Source organism: Perna viridis, chromosome 7, assembly GCF_037379345.1.
Source record: "Perna viridis isolate PV_CMFRI_1.1 ecotype Kerala chromosome 7, ASM3737934v1, whole genome shotgun sequence".
NCBI classification, from domain to species: domain Eukaryota; kingdom Metazoa; phylum Mollusca; class Bivalvia; order Mytilida; family Mytilidae; genus Perna; species Perna viridis.
In genome coordinates this window covers 12,088,829-12,110,765 of record NC_142451.1, presented here as the reverse complement: position 1 = coordinate 12,110,765, position 21,937 = coordinate 12,088,829, and the positions used below count along the sequence as shown (strand labels likewise).

At 33.0% G+C, this 21,937-nt stretch overlaps 1 protein-coding gene across 4 annotated transcripts in view; it reads right to left on the bottom strand.

The window, feature by feature from the left end:
• Positions 1 to 870: 870 nt before the first annotated feature.
• LOC148611356 (choline transporter-like protein 2) overlaps positions 871 to 21,937 on the bottom strand; it is a 117,524-nt gene continuing 96,457 nt past the window's right edge. For all 4 annotated transcript variants that reach the window (XM_088591816.1, XM_088591815.1, XM_088591819.1 and 1 more), the window contains exons 18-23: positions 19,582 to 19,651; positions 17,540 to 17,613; positions 12,871 to 12,941; positions 10,915 to 11,003; positions 6,603 to 6,687; positions 871 to 4,100 (exon numbers count right to left, since the gene is read on the bottom strand). In XM_088591816.1, coding sequence (XP_088447942.1) covers positions 3,976 to 4,100; positions 6,603 to 6,687; positions 10,915 to 11,003; positions 12,871 to 12,941; positions 17,540 to 17,613; positions 19,582 to 19,651 — 514 coding nt within the window. In that variant the 3' untranslated portion in view covers positions 871 to 3,975. The remainder of the gene's footprint in view (positions 4,101 to 6,602; positions 6,688 to 10,914; positions 11,004 to 12,870; positions 12,942 to 17,539; positions 17,614 to 19,581; positions 19,652 to 21,937) is intronic.

The window sequence follows — 21,937 nt, the reverse complement described above, 5'->3', positions numbered from 1 at the left end:
TACTTTTATGGAATGGCACATTGAGGTACAATTAAAAGCCATTTTGAATGTCAGAACCTCCTCCCCCAAAAAAAGTAAATTTGAGACTCCCTTTTTTGTTTTGGTACATTACAGTACAATATCAAAGAAATTTATTCTCTTGAACTCAAACTATTATCCAGACATCAGGAAAAAGCTTGTTTCTGATCCATTTCAGCCCCACATTCCTCAATTTTCCATCTTAACCTCCAAAATCTACTCCTTAGTCAGACCTTTGTAGTACAGAATATTGTGAAACAATAGACATTATTTGCAATACCATAGTTATATAGTTAAAATATACATGAAATGTTTGATATTGGCCCCTTTTGACTACCAATTCTTATAAAATTCATTTTGTACAATCTATATATATTTTGTTTCTCAACCGAATAACAAACTAAGACTTGTTGTATTGTCTGTACTATTACTGAATTATAAAAAAAGTAAAATATGTGGATTTTGGACATGCATGTATCACCTTCTGTTTTATATTTATATGGACTGCTATTTTAGCATTTCTAATATTGCAATAATCAATTTTGTATACAGACAGTGAATGTATAGATTTGGCTTACAGTCTGAACTTAAAAATTTTGTCTTTTCCATTTAACATCTTTGTTCATCATACTATTTTTCATCCCAGTGACCCTGTGCAGGTCCGGGTGTTAAAAGAATAGGCCTGCAGCAGCGCTAAGCTTGTCGTAAAAGGCAACTAAATAATGCTCAGAAACCTATGTTGTCATATCAGTAAGTTTTTGACAAACATATTTCAGATTATTCCCATTTTACCTGATTCTTTCAAAGACTAGTACTGACTTTGTTTACAGTAAATTGAAACAAGAGTAATGATAACATTTGATATCATTTTATTCTAAGACGGACACATTACTCATAATTAAAAGAATCATGAAATATGTGACTATGTTATTAAGAATCATTTTCATTAAACCACATGCTTTTGTGTAGAGAGATAATTGGAAGTCTGTAGGGCATTGGCAGTTCCAATGATTTTTCAAGCAGGAGTATCATTGCCCAACCCTCTTCAAATTATCTTTCTTCACAAAAGCCTGTGACAGACATCTGTAGAAATATTATTCCAAGAAAAATCGCAACAATAGAAAACAATTAAATTTTATAAATCACAACCTCTTCCAATACAAATAAAAATATGTATAGGTAGAAAAAATGCACAGAAAAATAATATTTACAAGTTTGCTAATTAGTAATACTATATTATGAAGTAGCAAAAATTATCACAAATCAAATCAACAATGATAAAGTAAAGCACTAAACAAGGATGAACTTACACGGTCAACAAAAAGTGTGAAGCACTGAATAAACACATATATAAACATACAAAAGACTGGAATCAGAAGTGTAATTTACACTCATAATTTGTAGAAACTATGAAGAATCGGGCACCTCGGCAGCACCTGTCCAATGACGCAAAAGATTAGTGCAGTAATTGTACATTCAAACATTTTTTTTAAAAGTATTTAAGTTCAGGTCATGTTAAAAGTTACCATATGCTTAACACTTCATTGGAATTCATTTTTGTGGGTACTTAATTTGTGAGTAAGGAGACAACCATTTTATTTGGGGGTGGGGGGGAAGGTAGCAGTAGTGATTGGGGCAGAATATTCATTTTCAAAATTTGGGAATTTGAAAATTGTTTAAATGCTATACGGCTAGATTATTTATTTTCATTACATAGTACAGTAAAATAGGAGTCAGAAATACACTGCAATAATATATAGAATTAAACAGATTTAATTCAGACTGTTGTATTTTTATGGTTATATTGATAATGAGGAATAAACCTATTATCTTGAAGCCTCAGCTGTTTCTCACACATTGAAGGAAAGTTTATGTAAGCAATTAGTCAGTGCTTAAAGACTAAATATGACTGCATGTGTAACAAAAACAGCAACATTCATAGATACTATTTATTATAGCTGTACAAACTATGTAACAAATTGGCAGATCAAAATGCTTACAGTCTCAGATATACTAGACATATAATGTATAGTTTAACGTTAAAATATAGATTTAGGTATGGAAGGACTTTTTAATTAAGAAACCAAGGTATATGGAAATAATAAGTAAATGCAACAAAGCAACAAAATGCAATGTTACTCAATTACATTCAATTATCAAATACTCAAATCACTGCACGAGTACTCTGGATTATATTATTTTCATTTTTTTCCGCCACCTAAAAAATCATATTAGAAGTTTCAGTCAAATGTTCACTTGACTTGACTTTAATTAGTAATCTCAATTTTATTTTCTAATCAAAGCATTTTCTATTTAATTTCACAATGGTTTTTGTACCAAGTACTTTGAAGTGTAGTCTACATAAAAAATCATCATTATTTAAATTATGTGTACAGAGATTAACATTAACTTTCTTTGATGCTAATGGTTATTTGTTTGAAATCTCTTAATCTTTGTCATGTACTAATTTTCCCTTTTTTTGAGGGACATATATAGGGAAAAATAGTACCTGCAAAAAGGATTTTTATAAAACTATAATCGTCTTATAATTGTGTTTGCATTCATTATCCAATGGATTCAGTTTCAGATCATTGTTTTGTTTGATCATTTGTTCCTGGAAATTTTTTTTTCTTAACGGAATTATCATTTGATTTTTATGTGGAAGCTAGGATAAAATTTAGAATAAAAAGACAGGATTGAAACTTTAAAGAAATAAAAAGCCAGGACAGACAATAAGAAAAAATAAAAAGGCAGGATCTATTATTGTCTAATATTTTTTCTTTTTTGTTTTTATTTAAAAGAAAATATTGTACTGGAGAAAAAAGTCAGTACCTTAATTTTCTAAAAATAAAAATTAGAATCAGTATGGCACTTGAAAAAAAAAAAAAATGGATTGTGTTCATTACAAAAGCGCCAAATTAACCATGATTAAAGTTTGTTTATTCATACTGTCGATCACAACAACAACAACAACAAAAAAATGAAGTTATCAAGGACACTAATTTGCATTACAATAAACACCACGATCGAAGGTTTCTGATGCATATTTTTATGTATGAAACATGAAATGACCAAACATGTGCCAATGTCAAAGTAGACGGCAAAATATTTACACTGCAATTATAATAGTGTAAATGTATTAACTTTCATGGATTCTGACCACAGAACATGTTGTAGGTATCAATTTATGGATTCTGACCAGGGAACATGTTTGTGGGCATCAATCCATGGATTCTGACCAGGGAACATGTTGTGGGCATCAATCTATGGATTCTGACCACGGAACATGTTCGTGGGCATCAATCCATGGATTCTAACCAGGGAACATGTGGGCATCAATTTATGGATTCTGACCAGGGAACATGTTCATGAGCATCAATCCATGAATTCTGACCAGTGAACATGTTCGTGGGCATCAATCCATGGATTCTGACCAGGGAACATATTCATGGGCATCAATCCATGGACTCTGACCAGGGAACATGTTCATGGGCATCAAATCATGGATTCTGAACGGGGAACATGTTCGATCAATTTTTATGGTTTTGAAAATTGGTTACATATTATACTTTTATAAAAATCCTTTTTTACAGGTACTACTTTTCCCTATATATGTCAATCCATGAATTCTGACCAGTGAACATGTTCGTGGGCATCAATCCATGGATTCTGACCAGGGAACATATTCATGGGCATCAATCCATGGACTCTGACCAGGGAACATGTTCATGGGCATCAAATCATGGATTCTGAACGGGGAACATGTTCGATCAATTTTTATGGTTTTGAAAATTGGTTACATATTATAGTTTTATAAAAATCCTTTTTTACAGGTACTATTTTTCCCTATATATGTCCCTCAAAAGAGGGAACATTAGTACATGACAAAGATTAATACATTTACAATGATGATTATTAAGGCACATTGTTATAGGTATCACAGACAGGCTAAGCAGTCTAGTAATCTTCATCCTTATCTGTCTTTTCAGGCTTCTTGTTTTTCTTACCAAGAACTTTCATTAGAGATTTGCTCATGAAGTATGGCTTTTCTGCTGAGCCATCATTTCTCTCAAGATCTTCCACTAGAAAAAGTAATAAAAGATTTGTCATGCACTACAAAACAGTTATTGCTTACAGGGTACATATTTTCATATTTTTCAGTTACAGTTAAAATAATTTTTCATTTGGGAAATTAGGTTGAGTGGCTACAACAGTCGTATTATAGCGAGTAGCACAATTAACTTCTGGGAATAGAGTTGGTTTTGGCTAGATTAAATAACAACCGCTTGATGAACTACAGGACAAAGATTTTATATTTTCAACCAAACTAAGACTAAAATACCTATGAAATGATAGAAAGTTTATTTGTCATGTTAATGTCCAGTTAACTACCTAAAATATTCAATCAGATAATGATCATTTAAATAAAGGAAGACCAACTCTACTTCTGTTCAAATATTAATATTCACTATTTTTTACAGTGGACTTTAAAGCATCAAAAACGGTGAGTGCAAACTTGGTTAACATTATCTGAAGTGTCAAAATGGACTGACAGACAAGGGGATTCCAACATAAAATACAATTATTGAGCAAGGGTATAAAAAAAAATGATACAACAGGATTGCAATGCCTAGCTATATGTCTCCCAGTACTACAAAAAAAAGTCTGAAAGCAAAAGTCCCATAACTCCTGTAAATTTGTAAAATTTGTCATGACTAACAATCTTGAAAACTTTGAAAAAAATTTATACAGCAGTCTTTGAAGTTGCATTCACAAAAAGTTCTTATAGAGTAGCATGTACAAATTAAAAAAAGTCCCATAACTCACGAAAAATTTGTGGAATCAAAATGGTGGCCTAATATGATCCATTACATATAGTAAAGAATAATCCTACAAAATTTGAACAAAAAATGATAAACAGTTTCCAACGAGTTTGGTCCATGAAGTCAATTGTAATGGATGGACAATTTTATGTTCCCTTCCGGTTTTCAGATCTAGAGGGGGACAAAATATAAAAGTTAAATTGGATAACACTCAAAATATCATGTCAGATTAAAAAAAATAAACAAGTACTATCTTTAAAAAAGATAGCCAACGCATATTCTCAGTTTGTTAGTACCCAAAACTGACAAAGATTTTATTTGGTGAATTGTGTGGTCACTATACTATATTTCGTACTCCAATTATTTTATTGGTTCAACAAGAAAACTAATTCCATTTATTCAATACATAAAAGATTATTCAATGTATAAAAATGATTGAAAAAATTCTGGACACTAATGCCCCAAATGGAGCCTTAAATTTCACTGTTGCTATTACATTTGTCCAATGAAATGCTACGTTGTAAGCTACATCGGTTAGGTTGTCATGGTTAAGCATCATGAATGTCATGTGATGTAAAAGCAAACTCAATACTGACTGTCAGACAAAAAAAAAAAAAAAACTAGGAATGTTATGACTAGTTAATACCATCTAATAACAAAATGATGCAGGTTTATGGTATTCAGTGTCTTACAGGAAAATCAGACAAGGTGATTATGTATACAAAGATCTTACATCAACTAAGCCATGAGATATTGACATTTACGGCTACGAATGAGAACCTTTTTTATGTTAGTAGTTTTAGCCAAATCCTGTCAAATTAGTACCAATAGAGAGAATATTTTATTAGCAGCACATTCAGTTATTTTTTGGCATAACAGATTACCCCTATAGAATCAGTATACAATATAACGTAATATGATGATAGTTCTTCACTTTCTACACACAGATATCTATAGTAATCCTCAATGAATGGTTAATGGCCTCTTACTTCTAATAAAATCATCTTATCTTCACAATTTCAGAATGTAAGGTTTGTTATTACTGAAGTTCAATTTGTGTTTATTAATTTTTGAATTAGATAATTCTTTTTAAGCTCCCTTAATGACAAATAAAACTAGAAATACTGTAGGGAAGCTTACAAAGAAAATACCCCCGCTTCAAATGGACTAAAACGTAAAACCTTTAATTTGGATTATCTCCCTTTCTTAAAGCACATCTAAATATGATACCCAACCTTCCTATAAACTAACATAAAAATTGGTAGAGTGGTTTAGGAGTAGTTGTGCTACGAGGTAAAAACATGTTAAGCCATTAATATGGATTACCCCCTTTGGAGTCTCCTCACAGTAATTGTATCCATCGTGAAGGAGCAGCTGAATTTAAAAGGTTTTACCATGTTAAACCCTTGATTTTGATTATCTTCCTTTGGAGTTATCCAACAGTAGTTATATTTTCATTGGTCCAGTCAACTAACTAAAGATTCCTCAGGTAATGGTCATTCAACCAAGGGAAGACCAAATTTATTCCCTGAAATTAACTATATTACTCACTGTAAATCTGTGTGTCAGATAAAAAGTTTAAATCTCCATTGTCCAGTTAAACATTGAAGATTTACTGTCTCATTTACATTTCAATCATGAAATCACCAATTTAGTATGATCTTCTCTGAGATTTTGACATGTTTTCTGAGAACTAAAAAATCAGTAAAGAGATTTAGATTGTAACATTGCCAGAATCTACATATTCAAACAAATACTTACAGAAGCACAAAAATAATGTATCTACAGCCATGTCATAGACACTGAAGAAGCAACTGGCTATCACATACGACCCTATGGTAATTAACTGAAACATACAAATAGAAATTCACAGTATTAAAATATGCTTATATGATTTTTGACTTTGCCTGTAACTGATGAAGATATTTGTACTCAAAAAACTTTGCTCAAAATGCACCACTATGTTGTTATAAAGATGACCAACAGTAATATACAAGACTTTCTTTAAAGTACATCTACATTAAAAGTTCAACAAAGCATCACATCCTAATGGCTTACTTCATTTCCGAAATATGTCACTTCCCAGAGAATATTTATGTATCAGATCATCTACAAATAAAGGACTTAGCTGATGTTACATCCCCCATAATGAATAGCTTTGGTATATATGATATTTTACATTTTCCCTTTTTTTAAGGGGGAGGGAGGAAAAGGTCAAGGAAAAATAGTTAAAGGAATATTTGTTCAAATTATTGACTATATACACCTGAAGATTCTTTTTTCAAGAAACAAACAACTTTTGGACAATTTATTATATAATTTATAATTTTTATTATTGTGAATTTTTCACACAATTTTTCAAAAAATTAAAGGGAGATTCTCAGTATGGATACATAGACTTTCAGAAAGTTTCAATTTAATTGGCACAAGTGTTTTTAAGTTGTCATTCAAAAATATGCAGGAAGGACGGAGGAGGGACAGATGAGGGTAAAACAATATGCTCCCACCTTTTGATGCAGGGCACAACAAAATCATTGTATTGTATTCTAACATTTCCATTTAATTGCCCTATATTTGTGCTGAAAATTTGACAAATGGAAGTTTCATACACTGTAATTGCTTGATTTAGAAGGAATATTTTCATCAGTATAAGTTTCAATGTATCTCAGAGTAACTTCACAAATCATACATCTCAGAATTACTTCACAAATCATACACCTCAGAGATCCAGGATTGTGTGCCAAAATCTTGGCCCCAATGAAAGGAATGATAAATATTAAGGAGAATTTCATTACAATAAAGAGAACCATTTTGTACATGTGGATGTCTATCTGCAGATTCACTATAGCAAATATCAATTAACCGAGTACTTCGATCCCCTAAACATTGCTAGGTACACCCATTGGCAACAGTAGAACTACACAAAAATATCTTTTGTATACAATAAAGTGCTGTCTCAAAGAGCCATGTATGCTTTATCTAACCTTACTATGTTACGCCAAATCTTACATGGCTGAAAAATTTGTAGGCCAGACATTTGTCACTGGACGCCGTCAGTTTTCAGAAACATTCAAGATATTGACAAATACAAGCCACATTCAAATCCATTGGGTCATTGTGTAAACAAACCACATCCAATCATAAATTAGACGAGTTTTCCAGAATCACCAGTCTCCATCATCCTAGTACATGTATGTACTAAACTTTATTTACTAAATCATTTCTAAGGTGACAATAATGTAGTCTGGGACATAGAAAGATCTGAAAAATTCCCAACAATGTTAGAACTATCAAATTTTTCAGACCTTTCCATACCTTAACATTATCTTCCCTGTATCAATTTGATCCAATGGAGCAGTGTAGCGAATAGTTGTCACATTCTGAGGTGTTGTATAATATTGATTTGTTGTGACATGCATCATTAATTTGATCCTCTATTCTACATAATAACACCTAGATGAACTGTCCTGTACAACCATACATCATGTACTAAGTTATAGCCCTAGATCAATCCTACGAGGAGGAATGACCCGGCCAGCGAAAGCTATATTTTTATAAAGCTTAGCTGGCCGAGTGGTCTAGAGCACTGGACTTTGTGCAGGTGGTGTTGCCAAAGATGTAACAGCGCTACGAGTTTGAGTCCCGCAGAGGGAACGACCAAAAATTTGCAAATTTGACAGTTCTAACATCGTTGGGAATTTTTCAGACCTTTCTGCTTTCTATATATATATCCCAATCATAAATCTAAAATAGAATTGTTGAGTGTAATTATTCTTGTAAATCAATATAAGGGGTCTGAGGGAAGCTCATTATATTTAGTCTAGGAGAGGTCCAGCTATCAATAGATAAGTCAAAAAATGGTTTTTAAGTACCATTCTGTGTAAGAATCAGGCAATGAGTGGTATATCATTTTTCTCAATTTGATCTTTTATGCCTCAAATTTATTCAAATGCATCTAGATAATAACTGAAAAGCTTAAATTTATCCTTAAGCGTTGGTGACAAAGATATTTTTTTTACTGCTTATATAAGGAAAAAGTTCTGGAAAATTTTCCCACCATTTTCCCATAGTGCATTTCAACTAAATTTGAACTATCAATATTTTAAAGGCAAACTTTGCAAACACTTTCACATTAATGTTTTGAGGTTATGAGGTATAAATACTTGGATAATGCAATAAAATCTCTGTTTATTTTTACTTCTTGTGCCAAACCTTATACACTTATTGCCTGATTCTTTGATGGAGAAGTAGTTAACTTTTCCATACCCATCAATTAGGTCGTAAAATTATGGAATGTCATACAACACAATATGAGTCAATCCCTGAGGAGTTAACTCAACTTTATTTATGGGAAGCAATAAGTTACTTAGTATTTGAAAGTTCAACATATTCCTGGATTGTCAAGGAAAAACAATAAAATAGAAAAACATGAAGTTTTCACAAATAACCAACCTATGTTAACTATTATCATCATAAATCATTCCATGAGACACATGCCTAGCTTTGATTTTGAAGTAATGACTTGAAATCTTTTCTACAAACTTAAGAAAAGACAGTTGCAAGTTATGATCAATAAATGATACTATGTATGTATCTGCTTATGGAATGTAAAAAGTACCGTTAATGGAGAGGGTTATTTTTAGATTTATAGTTAAAATGTGTAGCATAGTCTTGTTGTTAGGGTATTCCTAAACTCTTGCATCGCATTTCAGGACTCTCTGGCTTGTATACTGTACATTTATTCATTTTCCCAGGTGCTAATTCATGGGTGTCAATTTGTGGTTCTCAAGGTTAAAAAAGCAATATTTTTCAAGAGTCTTTGCCAGTGTATGATTCAAAATTTGATCAGATTAGTGTACCATTATTGTTTTTATAAACTTTATCAACCTATTGACTAGTCATTCATTTGCAAGTTACACTTCAAACAGGTTGAAATGATAGCTACTTCATTTGTCAGTTTGTTTGTTGGGGTTTAACGTCCGAGCAGCAATATTTCAGCTATATTCAGATGATGAACATGAAATTGATGATAAAATGAACATAAAATGATGATGAAATGAAAAAGGGATGGGACAAAAGGACAATGGGGTCGACAAATTTTGATTGCCACTGGAAATAGGAAGAGGTGGGTAGGGTCAGGCAATTTAGCCTCCTGTGGCGGAGCCCTATGGTTCCTACTCCGAGAGAATACCACAGTAGGGTTCTTTAACGTGCGAGGAATGTGGCATCTTTCCCAACATGGTGCACCACTATGGTTTGCGGGCAGGTTTTCCGTATTATAGCCTGACAACCCCAGCATGCAACATGCCAGGGGTACCCCATTCCACCACCTGGGGCACACATCCCAGATGCTCTGTGGGCAAAGCGCCCTAGCCCCCGACTAGGGTTCTGAGCACTATTTAGTCGCCTTTTACGACAAGCTTAGCACTGCTGCAGGCCTATTCTTTTAACACCCGGACCATGATTGATTGATTGATTGTTAGGGTTTAATGCCCGAGCAGCAATATTACAGCTATATTCAGGCGATGAACATGAAATGGATGATAAAATGAACATGAAATGATGATGAAATGAAAAATGGGATTTGACACAAGGATAATGGGGTCGACAAATTTTGATTGCCACTGGAAAGAGGGAGAGGTGGGCAGGGTTGGGCAATTTAGTCTCCTGTGGCGGATCCAAATGGTTCCTTCTCCGAGAGAATACCACAGAAGGGTTCTTTAACGTACGAGGAATGTGGTATCTTTCCCAACACATTGCAACACTATGGTTTGAGGTCAGGTTTTCGGCATTATTGCCTAACGACCCTAGCATGTAACATGCCAGGGATTACCCATTCCACCACCTGGGGCACACAACAGAGTTGCTCAGTGGGCAGAGTGCCCTAGCCCACGGCCAGGGTTCTAAGCATTATTCAGTCGTCTTTTACGACAAGCTTAGTGCTGCTGCGGGCCTATTTTTTTTATGCCAGGACCAGCATGGGGCAGTTAATATGTACATAATTACTCATTTTTGCAGGGCAAATTTTACCCTAAATGTACTCAATCCTTTCTAAGAACTTAAGATCACTTACCACTATAGGAACAACGTAGAAGTTGAGGGATGGTGTGTACGATCGTAAGAAATCTATCCTTCCATCAAAGAAGAAAAATGACAAAGCACCTACAAGGTAATCAAGTGAATATTCATTATATCAGGTATTACATGAACTACCACATTCAATGTACTTTAAAATACAAACTTCATTTAAGGATGTTCACTGCTCATGTTCAGTCATTTTTTTAGACTTTTGTACTCTTCTGTTTCTATCCATTTCATAGCATTCATATTTTTTGCCAAGTGACCCACAATTTCCTTTTCATAATTTAATAAACATACCTTAATATGTTATTTCAGTAGTTTTCATGAAATCCTTGTTATTTCTTCGGTGTTTTTTTTTTTTATAAAATATAAGCTGCTAAGATAAAACCTTTGGAAAATCCTTTTCCTGCCAAATGCCAAAGTTCAAATACTTATACATTGTATCTCAAAATCGATCACAATGACTCGTCAATTTTTTCTCTTAATTATGTTCTACCATGAAAGGCCTAAAAAGATTTTACAACCCTATGAAATCCCTGTTATTTTTAAACTGAGCAGCAAAATTTTTAAGTCATCTGTCAAAGGAGAGTAAAATCATGGTCACACAAGTCAACTGCAGCCATTATATACAGGTATTAAATAAAATAGATGACAAATGGATATTGTCGTTTATGGCAGGTGGTCATTAAGACAGGTTTAATTGTTGATCTTACTTTTATCAGAGTAAGCAGGTAACATACATGTATAACCATGCCTAATTTCTTTACACAAATTTTAATACACAAAAGAGAACAGTAAAAAAGATCTTCAAAAAATATGAAGTTGCACATGTTGTCCTGCTAGGCATACCCCCATTCATTCATTCATACAGGAAGCTGATATTGGACAGCAACCAAAATTGCTTACATTGAAGTCCCCAGCTATTTAATGCCACACAAAAATTTTAAATTCCATCCAATGGGAGCTTAGATTTTTTGTGATGAAAGACAGATGGACTAGGTGATTTTAATATACCACTCACTGATTGTGTGTTGGTACATGTATAACATCACTTAAATGGTAAGGAATATATAATATACTTGTAATCAATAACTAGAAATACTGTAAGCAAGCTCACAAATAGAATACCCTTGCTTCACATGAACTTAAATGTAAAACACTTGTTGGATTATCTCCCATTGGAGTCATCCAACATTAATTATATTTCTTCATGCACATCCACATATGATACACAACCTTCTTCAAATTCAATAAAAATTCCTCAAAATGCCTTGAGCAGTTCAGGAGGAGTAGTGCTAACAAGAAATGTGGACAGACACACAGACAGACAGATGGGGTATTCCTATATATCCCCATATTTTGTTTGAGGGATTATAAAACTTCAATATGGATAGGAGGGTCTACACTATGATATTAAACAGATGTAGCTTCACCTACGTTCACATACTTGCTTGTTATGACTTCAAGCCAATAAATGGCCAATGCCTGAAACTACTACAACAAGTCTAGACATTTATATAATTTGTCACACAGACTGACAGACAGAACACTGTAATCCAATTTGCTTTCACAAGTAGGAAACTCATAGTTGAAAATAAAAAAAAAACATGTTACAACTTATCATAAACAGTCAACCTAAACACAAAATCAGAAAGGCAAGAAACATTCTCTTCCACAGTGACAAGGTGATTATTTCTTCTATCTACTATTTCTAAGTGACCTCCCTGACAAGGTAAGTCACTCCCTCAGCCTACATACGTATATTAAAAAAAATACTTCCTGACAAGGTGAGTGGTCCTTTTTATTATTTCTAAACCAACTTCCTGACAATGAAAGAGGCTCCCACAGTCTACCTGTACTACATGTATATTTTTAAAGAACTTCCTGACAAGGTGAATGACTACAGTTTCTGAAAGACTAAATCAACCTCTTTAACTCCTTTACTTACCAGATCCAGCAACTATCACAAGTTTCCCAATCAACAGTAGGAAATCTGTTACTTTGTCTATTACAACAACTCTGTAATGAAAACAAATGGAGAAAGTTAATTTCAGAAATTTATTTGATGTTTTTTTTTATAGTAATGTAAATGCAAGAGAGCTGTAATTACATGGACAGTTTCAAGTATAAAGAAGTGGGTAAAACATGGTAAAATATACACAAAGCTGTCAAATCAACCATAAAACCAGATTTTCTCACAATGAATGTTAATGATTAATTAGTTGCAACTCAAACATGACAACATTGAAAGTTCCTACTTTTGTTAAATTAGAAGAGTTTTTACTTTTGCAAAAAGTGTGATGAAGCTGTAAGTGAAAAAATTAATATTTGCACCTTATAGGTATTGTCCATACAGGTAAATATAAACAGGGATTTTTTAAATGCCAAAAAAAAAAACAAAAAACCACCAAACAAACAAATCAAATAAGAATTTAGTGTTCATTTAAACAAGAGGCTCTTGAAGAGCCTGAATCGCTCACCTGACAAACCATACCTATTAACTAAGTAAGTAAAGGTATCATGCTTTGTTACCATGTTTGACAAAAAATTGCTGAAAAAGAGCATATATTGAAGAATGCTGTAAGTTCCAAAGAGAACCTAAGGCACTGTAAGATGTTGGAAAGGCCTTCAAAGTGTTTTTGGAACCTCTGGAAAAAAATTGGCAGGGGTCCCTTATGTCCTGTTATTCCACCAGATTTGAGGGGGCATTAGCCCAGTACAGATTTGCTGAAAAAGAACATAAAATAAAGTTAAACCACGGCAATCCAAAATTTTCATCATCACCATCCATTTCAGGAGACCATGTTTACTATATAAACCAATTATTGTTGAAATCACAGCAAGTATGAAAACTATCGGAAAAATGGCTGCCAAGAACAATCTTTTGTCATCACCATTCAATTTAAAAACCTAGTTTCCTAAAAATGGAATCTGAGCAACTGGTAAAAATGGTTGTGAAAATGGCCCCACAAAAAAAAATTCTATACTGCCCGTCAATTCAGAATATCATGTTTATTTTATGGGTAGCTTTCATTTTCATTATTCTATAGTTGAGGGAAAAAAAGCAAAAAAAAGCATTTTGACCCTTGCATTCTATTTTTAGTAATGGTGGTCATGTTTTTTTTTTGACTGATGAAAAATATTAAATGATCAGTTTATGGAGGAAACCCTACAAAAATCATGCAAACTTTATTAAATTTTGTAGCAATTGGTTTCAGAAATTTATACACATTAAAATGACAAAAAAATCTGTTTCAGGGGCCATAAATCCTACACCAGGCAAACCAAATTTTGAAAATTTTGGCAAAGGTCGATCTACTGGTGGTGAACAATATTATTCTCCATCAGAATGTGACTAAATTAAACCGTTTTTGAGTTGTTTGCAAAAAAATGTATTTCGACCCTTTTGTTCTATTTCTAGTAACAGCGGCCATGTTTTTTTTATCAATCCAAATGGTCACTTTGTGCAGGATACCCTAAAAACAGTAATATCAACTCTGATTAAATTGTGTACAGTAGATTCTGAGTAGAAGATTTTTGAAAGTAATAACATCAAAAACAGCAAAAAATGTCCAAAAAGAGCAATAACTCCAACATGGGTCAACAGATCTTCACCAAAATTACATTACAGATAGATCTCATCATGCTGAACACTTTTACCTGTGTCAGAATTTGGTTAAACCTAACAGTTTTGAAGATATATGCAAAAAAAAACTGCTGTCTGACCCCTATGTTCTATTTTTAGAAACGATGGCCATGTTTTTTTAACAGATCAAAAATCAAAACAGTCATTTTGTGCAGAATACTCTTAAAAACAATCATATTTAGTTTCATCCAAATTCATTCAGTAGTTTCAGAGGAAACGATGTTTGAAGAATTGTTGACGACAGACAACAGATGACGATGAACACCATGTGATGGCAATACCTCACAAGACCTATGGCCAGGTAAACTAAAAAAAACAATAAATGCATACACTAATACAGGATTTATTGGCACCTATTTAAAACCAGGAAGTTTGGTCTTACAGAAACACATACATACACATATACATTTACCTGCAAATCCTACCACAATAGAGAGAATGACTCCCACAAAATCAAAGCATAATTTATAATCTACCAGATCAAAATGTAAGATTTGTGGGAAGATTTTGGTTAAAATTGTATATTTTCTGTGAAAAATACAAGACAATTGAGTTTTTACATAAAAAAAATTTGCTTTATGTAAATGTCTCCCACGCGAGTCTGTGTCAGTGTGGGACAATCTCACATATGAATGGTTCCAAAGGTTAACAAGTATGCACATATCCCTGAGTTTTGTTGATGTCAACATGCCAAAGTAGAAAAAACAAGAGGTTCTCAGGAGCTTGAATCCCTAACCTGGTTAAATTTTGACTTTCAAGGGCAATAAATCTAATAAGGATCGTTTCAGTAATTGAAGAATTCTTTCTATCTATCATAGTTTTCAAGATATTGGCTGACAATTGTAAACGAAAACTAGATAAAGTGATGCCCCCACATTTAACCTTCATACAGCTATATCACAACTCATAATTGTAAAAAGCACTTTGTCAGATGTGTTATTGTGTCTGTGAGACACAAATGATGCCCCCGCATGTGGTTTTGAGTAAAACTCAACATAGCTGAACGAAACTTAAACTCAATCTGTAACTAATCATGACAGACTCACATACCAAAAACCAGTCAAATATCTTCAAGCATTTACAAAAAAAAAAAAAAGCAAAAAACTACTATTTCAATACAATTTTTAAAGTGCAGGGCCCATTATTTTGGTAAAACTCAGCGTAGAAGAATGAAACTTATACTTGATTTGTAACTAATCATGACAGACTCACATACCAAAAAGCACTTCAATATCTTCAAGGGTTTACAAAAAATATGCGGAAAACTGTTATTTCCATGGAATTTTTAAAGTCCAGGGCCCATATTTTTGGTAAAACTCAGCATAGCGGAAAGAAATTTTAATTCATTCTGTAACTAATCATGACAGACTCACAAACAAAAAATCAGTTCAATATCTTCAAGGGTTTACAAAAAAAAGTGCTGAAAACTGTTATTTCCATGGAATTTTTTAAGTCCAGGGACCATAATTTTGGTAAAACTCAGCGTGGCGGAACGAAACTTTATCTCGATCTGTAACTAATCATGAAAGACTCACATACAAAAAATCAGTTCAATATCTTCAAGGATTTTCAAAAAAAAGCATAAAACTTATGGGATGGACAGAATTACGGACGGTAGGACAGGGGAAAAACAATATGCCCCCAACTTATCGTTGCGGGGGCATAAAAATAAGTAATTTTTCACCTTTCAAGGGCAATAACTCTTCTGACCCTTGTTCTAGTTTTAGTAACAGCAGCCATGTTTTTCGATAGATTAAAAATCCCCACATCAGTTCTATGCAGGATACCCCAAGTAACATTCATAACAAGTTTGGTTCAAATTGGTCCAGTAGTTTCAGAGGAGAAGATTTTTGAAAGAAATAACATTAAAAATAACCAAAAAAAAGAAAAGGTTAAAAAAAGGACAACTTCCAAATGACTTAACAGGAAAATTTCACCACAGATAGATCTCATCATGCTGAACACTTTTATCCATGTCAGAATTAGGCTAAACCTAATGTTTTGGAGATAAATGTGAAAAAACTACTGTCTGACCCCTATCTTATATTTTTAGTAACAGCAGCTATGTTTTTCGACAGGTCAAAAATCCCAACATCAGTTCTATGCAGGATACCATAAGGAATATTCATACAAAGTTCGGTCCAAACTAGTCTAGTAGTTTCAGAGAAGAAGATTTTCGATAGAAATAACATTTAAAACAGCAAAAATACATCGAAAAAGGGTAAGAACTTCAACATGGCTTAACAGATAAAAACCAAAATTTGACCACAGATAGATCTCATCACGCTGAACACTTTTACCCTTATGTCAGAATTTGTCTAAATCTAATGGTTTTGGAGATTTATACGAAAAACTACTGTCTGTCCCCTGTATTCTATATTTGGTAATGGCAGCCATGTTTTTTAACGGATCAAAAGTCCCCATGGTAATTCTATGCAGGATACCTCAAGGAACATTCATACCAATTTTGGTTCCAATTGGTCAAGAAAATTTTGAAAGAAATAACATTAAAAATAACAAAAAAAAACATCAAAAAAGGGCAATAACTCCAAGTAGTGAATAATCTTCATATAACATAAACCCTATAGAAACTTTTGTAGCCGAAGCAAACCTGTTATATTTATAGCCTTTATATTTCTTTCTTTGAGATATAATTTAAAAAAGCACTATACATCCCCATTTAAGTTGGGGTATAATAAGTGACTTTACTCCCTTTTTGCCACAGTTCTACAGATAGATGTAGCCATGTTTGTTGCCCAAATGGTGAGTCGACGGTGATGGTGAGGACAACAGACAACAATGGACTAATAAATGATGGAGCTCACACAAACCAGATGAGATAAAACCATGAAGAGACAAGATTCAAATCCTGCTTACTATAAAAATTTTGCACAAACATCGGCAGTCTTCAAGTATCTTATATATTAAATACTTCATTTCACCATACTAATCATTTTACCATACGCCATACCTAACAACATTTCTCATAATCAACATGAAGGCATCTTTTGCTGATGAACAGAAATTCTTTCCATGAGCTGCCACCTGAAAGTATATAAGACATCTTCAATCACCTAACAGCTGGATTATATTTGAGAAAAAATATAAACAATATAATGTAGGCATGTGCAGTACCAAAGGAAGTGAGCACTGAGCTGTTAAAAAATCTTAAACTCTCAATTTTAACCTTTTTTAACTGCTCCTAGCTATATCCTTTTAGATTTCAGCCAGTTGAATTCATTAAATGTACAGATTTCGGAAACATAAGTTCTCCATGGATAGAAGGAATTTTAAACATATAATCTATGTAAACAAATGAACATCAAACTGACCTAACTGACAGCATTGCAAAAATTCAAAAAAATCATGGACTTTTTATCTTAGAAAAGCGTTGATCTGACTTGAATAATACTAACAGAGCCATATTTTTTCCAAGGCAGGTTATATTCTTGAACAGCAAATGGAATATTAAAGAAAAAATGCATACCAGGTAAGTACATGCTACTTTTCCTGAACTTTCATTGATTATTGTATGAAGCAGAAAAAAATATGAAAGGAATGAATTGCAGAGATGTGTACATTATCAAATTGAAAGGTGAAAATTTGATAAATTGAAAAAATAATTAAAGCTCATCTTCAAGGGAAAAGAATTAAACCTAAAATCAACTGGATGTAATACCTTTCAACCCTTTCCTTATAATGATCCAATTCACAACAATTCAAGGTCCTTCAAGGTTATGAAATTCTCATGTCATTTTTCAGGAACACCAAAAAGTTTCGAGGAATAGATGCATTTTCTTTTTAGCATTATATTGCCCCAAAAATTGATGAGGGATTCTTTTACATTAACAATAAACAGAAACAAGAGGCTCCCAGGAGTCTGAATTGCTAACCTAGTTAAAAAAATGTCAAAAAGGACAATAACTCCAACATAGCTTAACAGATTAAAAGGAAAAACCACTGATAAATCTCATCATGCTGAACACTTAAACTACATCAAAATTGGCTAAACCTTACAATTTCGGAGATATATGCGAAAAACTACTGTCGGACTCCTATGTTCTATTGTTAGTAACGGCGGCCATAATTTTCAAGGGATCAAAAATGTCTGCATCAGTTTTATGCAGAATATCCCAAGCAACATTCTTACAAAGTTCAATGAACACTTTTAATAAATGTCAAAATTGGCTAAACCATACGGTTTTGGAGATACATAAGAAAAACTACTGTCTGACCCCTTTGTTCTATTTTTAGTAAAGGCGGCCATGTTTTTAGACGGACATAAAATCCCCACAACAGTGCTATGCACGATACCCCAAGGAACATACATACTAAGTTTGGTTCCAATTGGTCGAGTAGCGTCAGAGGAAAATAGTTTTGAAAAATTGTTGACGAGGATGGATGCAGAGGAAGATGGATGCCAAGTGATGGTAATAGCTCACATGGCCTTCAGTCAGGTGGGCTAAAAATGATAAGGAAGTTGCATTTTTGCTTTTGTTTGTTTTTTTATTTATTGATATGAAAATACAATGGGTGATGAGTCACCCTAAGAAGAGCCAAGAAGGGTCCGAGAAACAAGTAAATAAAATTAACTTTGTGAGGCCTAAATAAATATAAATGTGATACATTCAAAGGGGAAAGACGGGGCTATTAGACCACAGTTGTTAGCTTGTTTAATCTGTTCCATTTTAAGTACACAAAATACGGCATTAATGGAACATTAAATGATACACTACCACATAATAGGGAAAAAAGGGGGGATAGCAAAATGTTCAAAATGGCCACACTCAAAATCTACAATTTGGATTTCGCTCAATATTGAATTTGACCTATATTTTATAATACTGTGTAAAGTTTGAAAAAGAAATCATTGATCCATTCTATCACAATCGTCTGGAAACCATTGGGGGATGAACAGACAGCAGACGGGCATGTAACTTTTGAAGGGTATCACATAATACCTTGCCACTTCATGTGGTATAATATAAAAACTGATATGATATAACTACATACCATGATGTAAGCATTCTTGTTCAGAAACTTCAGAAATTTTTCCAGACACCAAAAGCAGCATTTCAAGCATCTGAAAAAATATCAAAACAAACTTTCCACATCATTCCATGGTAGAAGTAAATACAAAATTTTCAAATCAATGAAAATGAGTAGGTTCACTAAGGTCCAATATGGGCCCTGATATATGCCTGAATTTTCATTTTATTGAAATATAACTTAATTTCATCAACAAATATCTAATAGTATCCAATCTTGACATCAGTAATTGGATTACAAAGGAGTGCATTAATATTATGGGTATTGCGACGTCATAAAGACAAAGCAAAAAGAACAAATCTCAAATTTTTGACAATTTTGACCATTTTTACGTTGGTTTTTGCTAAAAATGACAATAGCTGCATACCTTGACCATTGTAACAATTTGCTTATCTGTACCTACCACAAAATGTATTTTGTCGATGAGTGCCGCCAATGTTGTTGAAAAGGATTTGTACATGGAAACCTCTGAAAATTGTCATGAATTACGATTTCCAGAAAATCAGTCCATGTTTTGGTCAATCACCATCCACACTGATGTACAATTCTTGCCTTTTATAATTTGTTTCATAAAACATGGAGTCTTATGTCTGCCCAAGCAGTATATTTTAGTGACATCACAGTTGAGATTTTGGGCCAAATTAGGACCTTTCTGAACCTACCCCTTTCTATGATAAGGTAGATCATTCTATGAAATAAATTTTCCTAGTTTTTCTTGAAGATGACCTTGAATGAACAAACTGCAGAATTTTAATGTAAATAAAAAGCTTTGCGAAGCACAGTTGACCCTTGAATAGTTGGGACAAGTATGTGGACACAATATCAGTTTTTCACACACTTAAGCATTAGGACTTACCATTTATGATGGACACAAGAAATGGTTTAGACACTATATTGCATAAAATTTTTAATTAAATTAAAAATGTTCAAAATCAGACCAAAAACAAAATTATTTGTTTTTTTGTTTTTTTTAGGTGTGGCCCCTCTGACCCCTTATTTATAACTCGAAAACCATAAGAGAAAAAAATGGAAAATGGACAAAAAAAAAAAAAAAAAAGTCAATTTCTTCAGGTGTGGCCCCTTTCAACTTAAAACTGCAAGGGATATCAGAAATCTGACTGAAAAACACGAGCAGAGATTTTTAAGAGGTATCCAATAAATAATACAATTTTTCAAATCTGATCAAAAATAAGAGTTGAATTTTTTGGTCATTGCCCAACTTTGACCCCCTATAACTTGAAACGATCCAAAACACATAAAATCTGCTGATGCCAGAATTTGATAAAAACAAACATTCAACATGGGTTTAAAAAAAACATCTATTTTTACCCTTTTTCTAAAGTGGTAAGGTCACAAAAACCAAATTAAATAGGAACCTTCCTTTAGTGGTAAATAAAATCATATCAAAGTTTCAGAACAATTGGTCAACCACAACTAAAGTTATCCCACAGAAACTAAGTGTCCCCCCTCCACCTCCCCATCCCCAGAAGATAACATTGACATCCACACAAGGACATTATATAATCACAATTTTCTTGTGGTAGTATAAAAACATAGCTTACCAAACTTTTGGATATTGGCTATTTTTTACAACATTTTATATGGATTCTGAAGGAAATTTTCATTATTTTGATAATGGAAGATAAGAGGCTTATAAATATAAAGAACAATTACCTGAAATTCTTTCATAATTCAATAAGAAAATTGGGGTCACTAAACTCTTTTTTTTGGGTAAATTTTCAGAAAAAAGATCTTTCCTTGATCGAATGACAATTACCTGACGAATTTCCTTAGGTTGTTAACTGGACAGTAGATAAGGAGATCTAAATTGTCTATTAATCCAAAGGTTTCAGATAGAAAGGCTTCATTCCCTTGTCATTTGTCCAGTTAACTAATTTCATCAGGTCATACGATCAATGAAACCATCTCTATTCCCTTAAGTTAACTATCTTACTCAATGTAATTGACACAGTGAAACCTGTATACAGCACATCTTGTATAATCAGAAAATACTGTTAAAAAAGACAGGCTATTATTATAAATAAGCTCGTAATCTATTTTAAGTATTGTTGAAGTATGTAGTACAATATATGTGTCTTATTAACTAGGTTTGTTTGTTTTAACTACATTTCTAAAAAAATCAAAATTACACACACACATTCAAACACAGACTAACTAGAAATACTTCTGTTTCAAATAGATAAAAATGTTAAAACCCTTCAGTTTGATTACGTCCCTTTGCAGAAATCGGACAATTATAAAAAATCCTTTACATTAAATTCACATTTACAGTACATATGATCCTGAACTTTCCCATAAA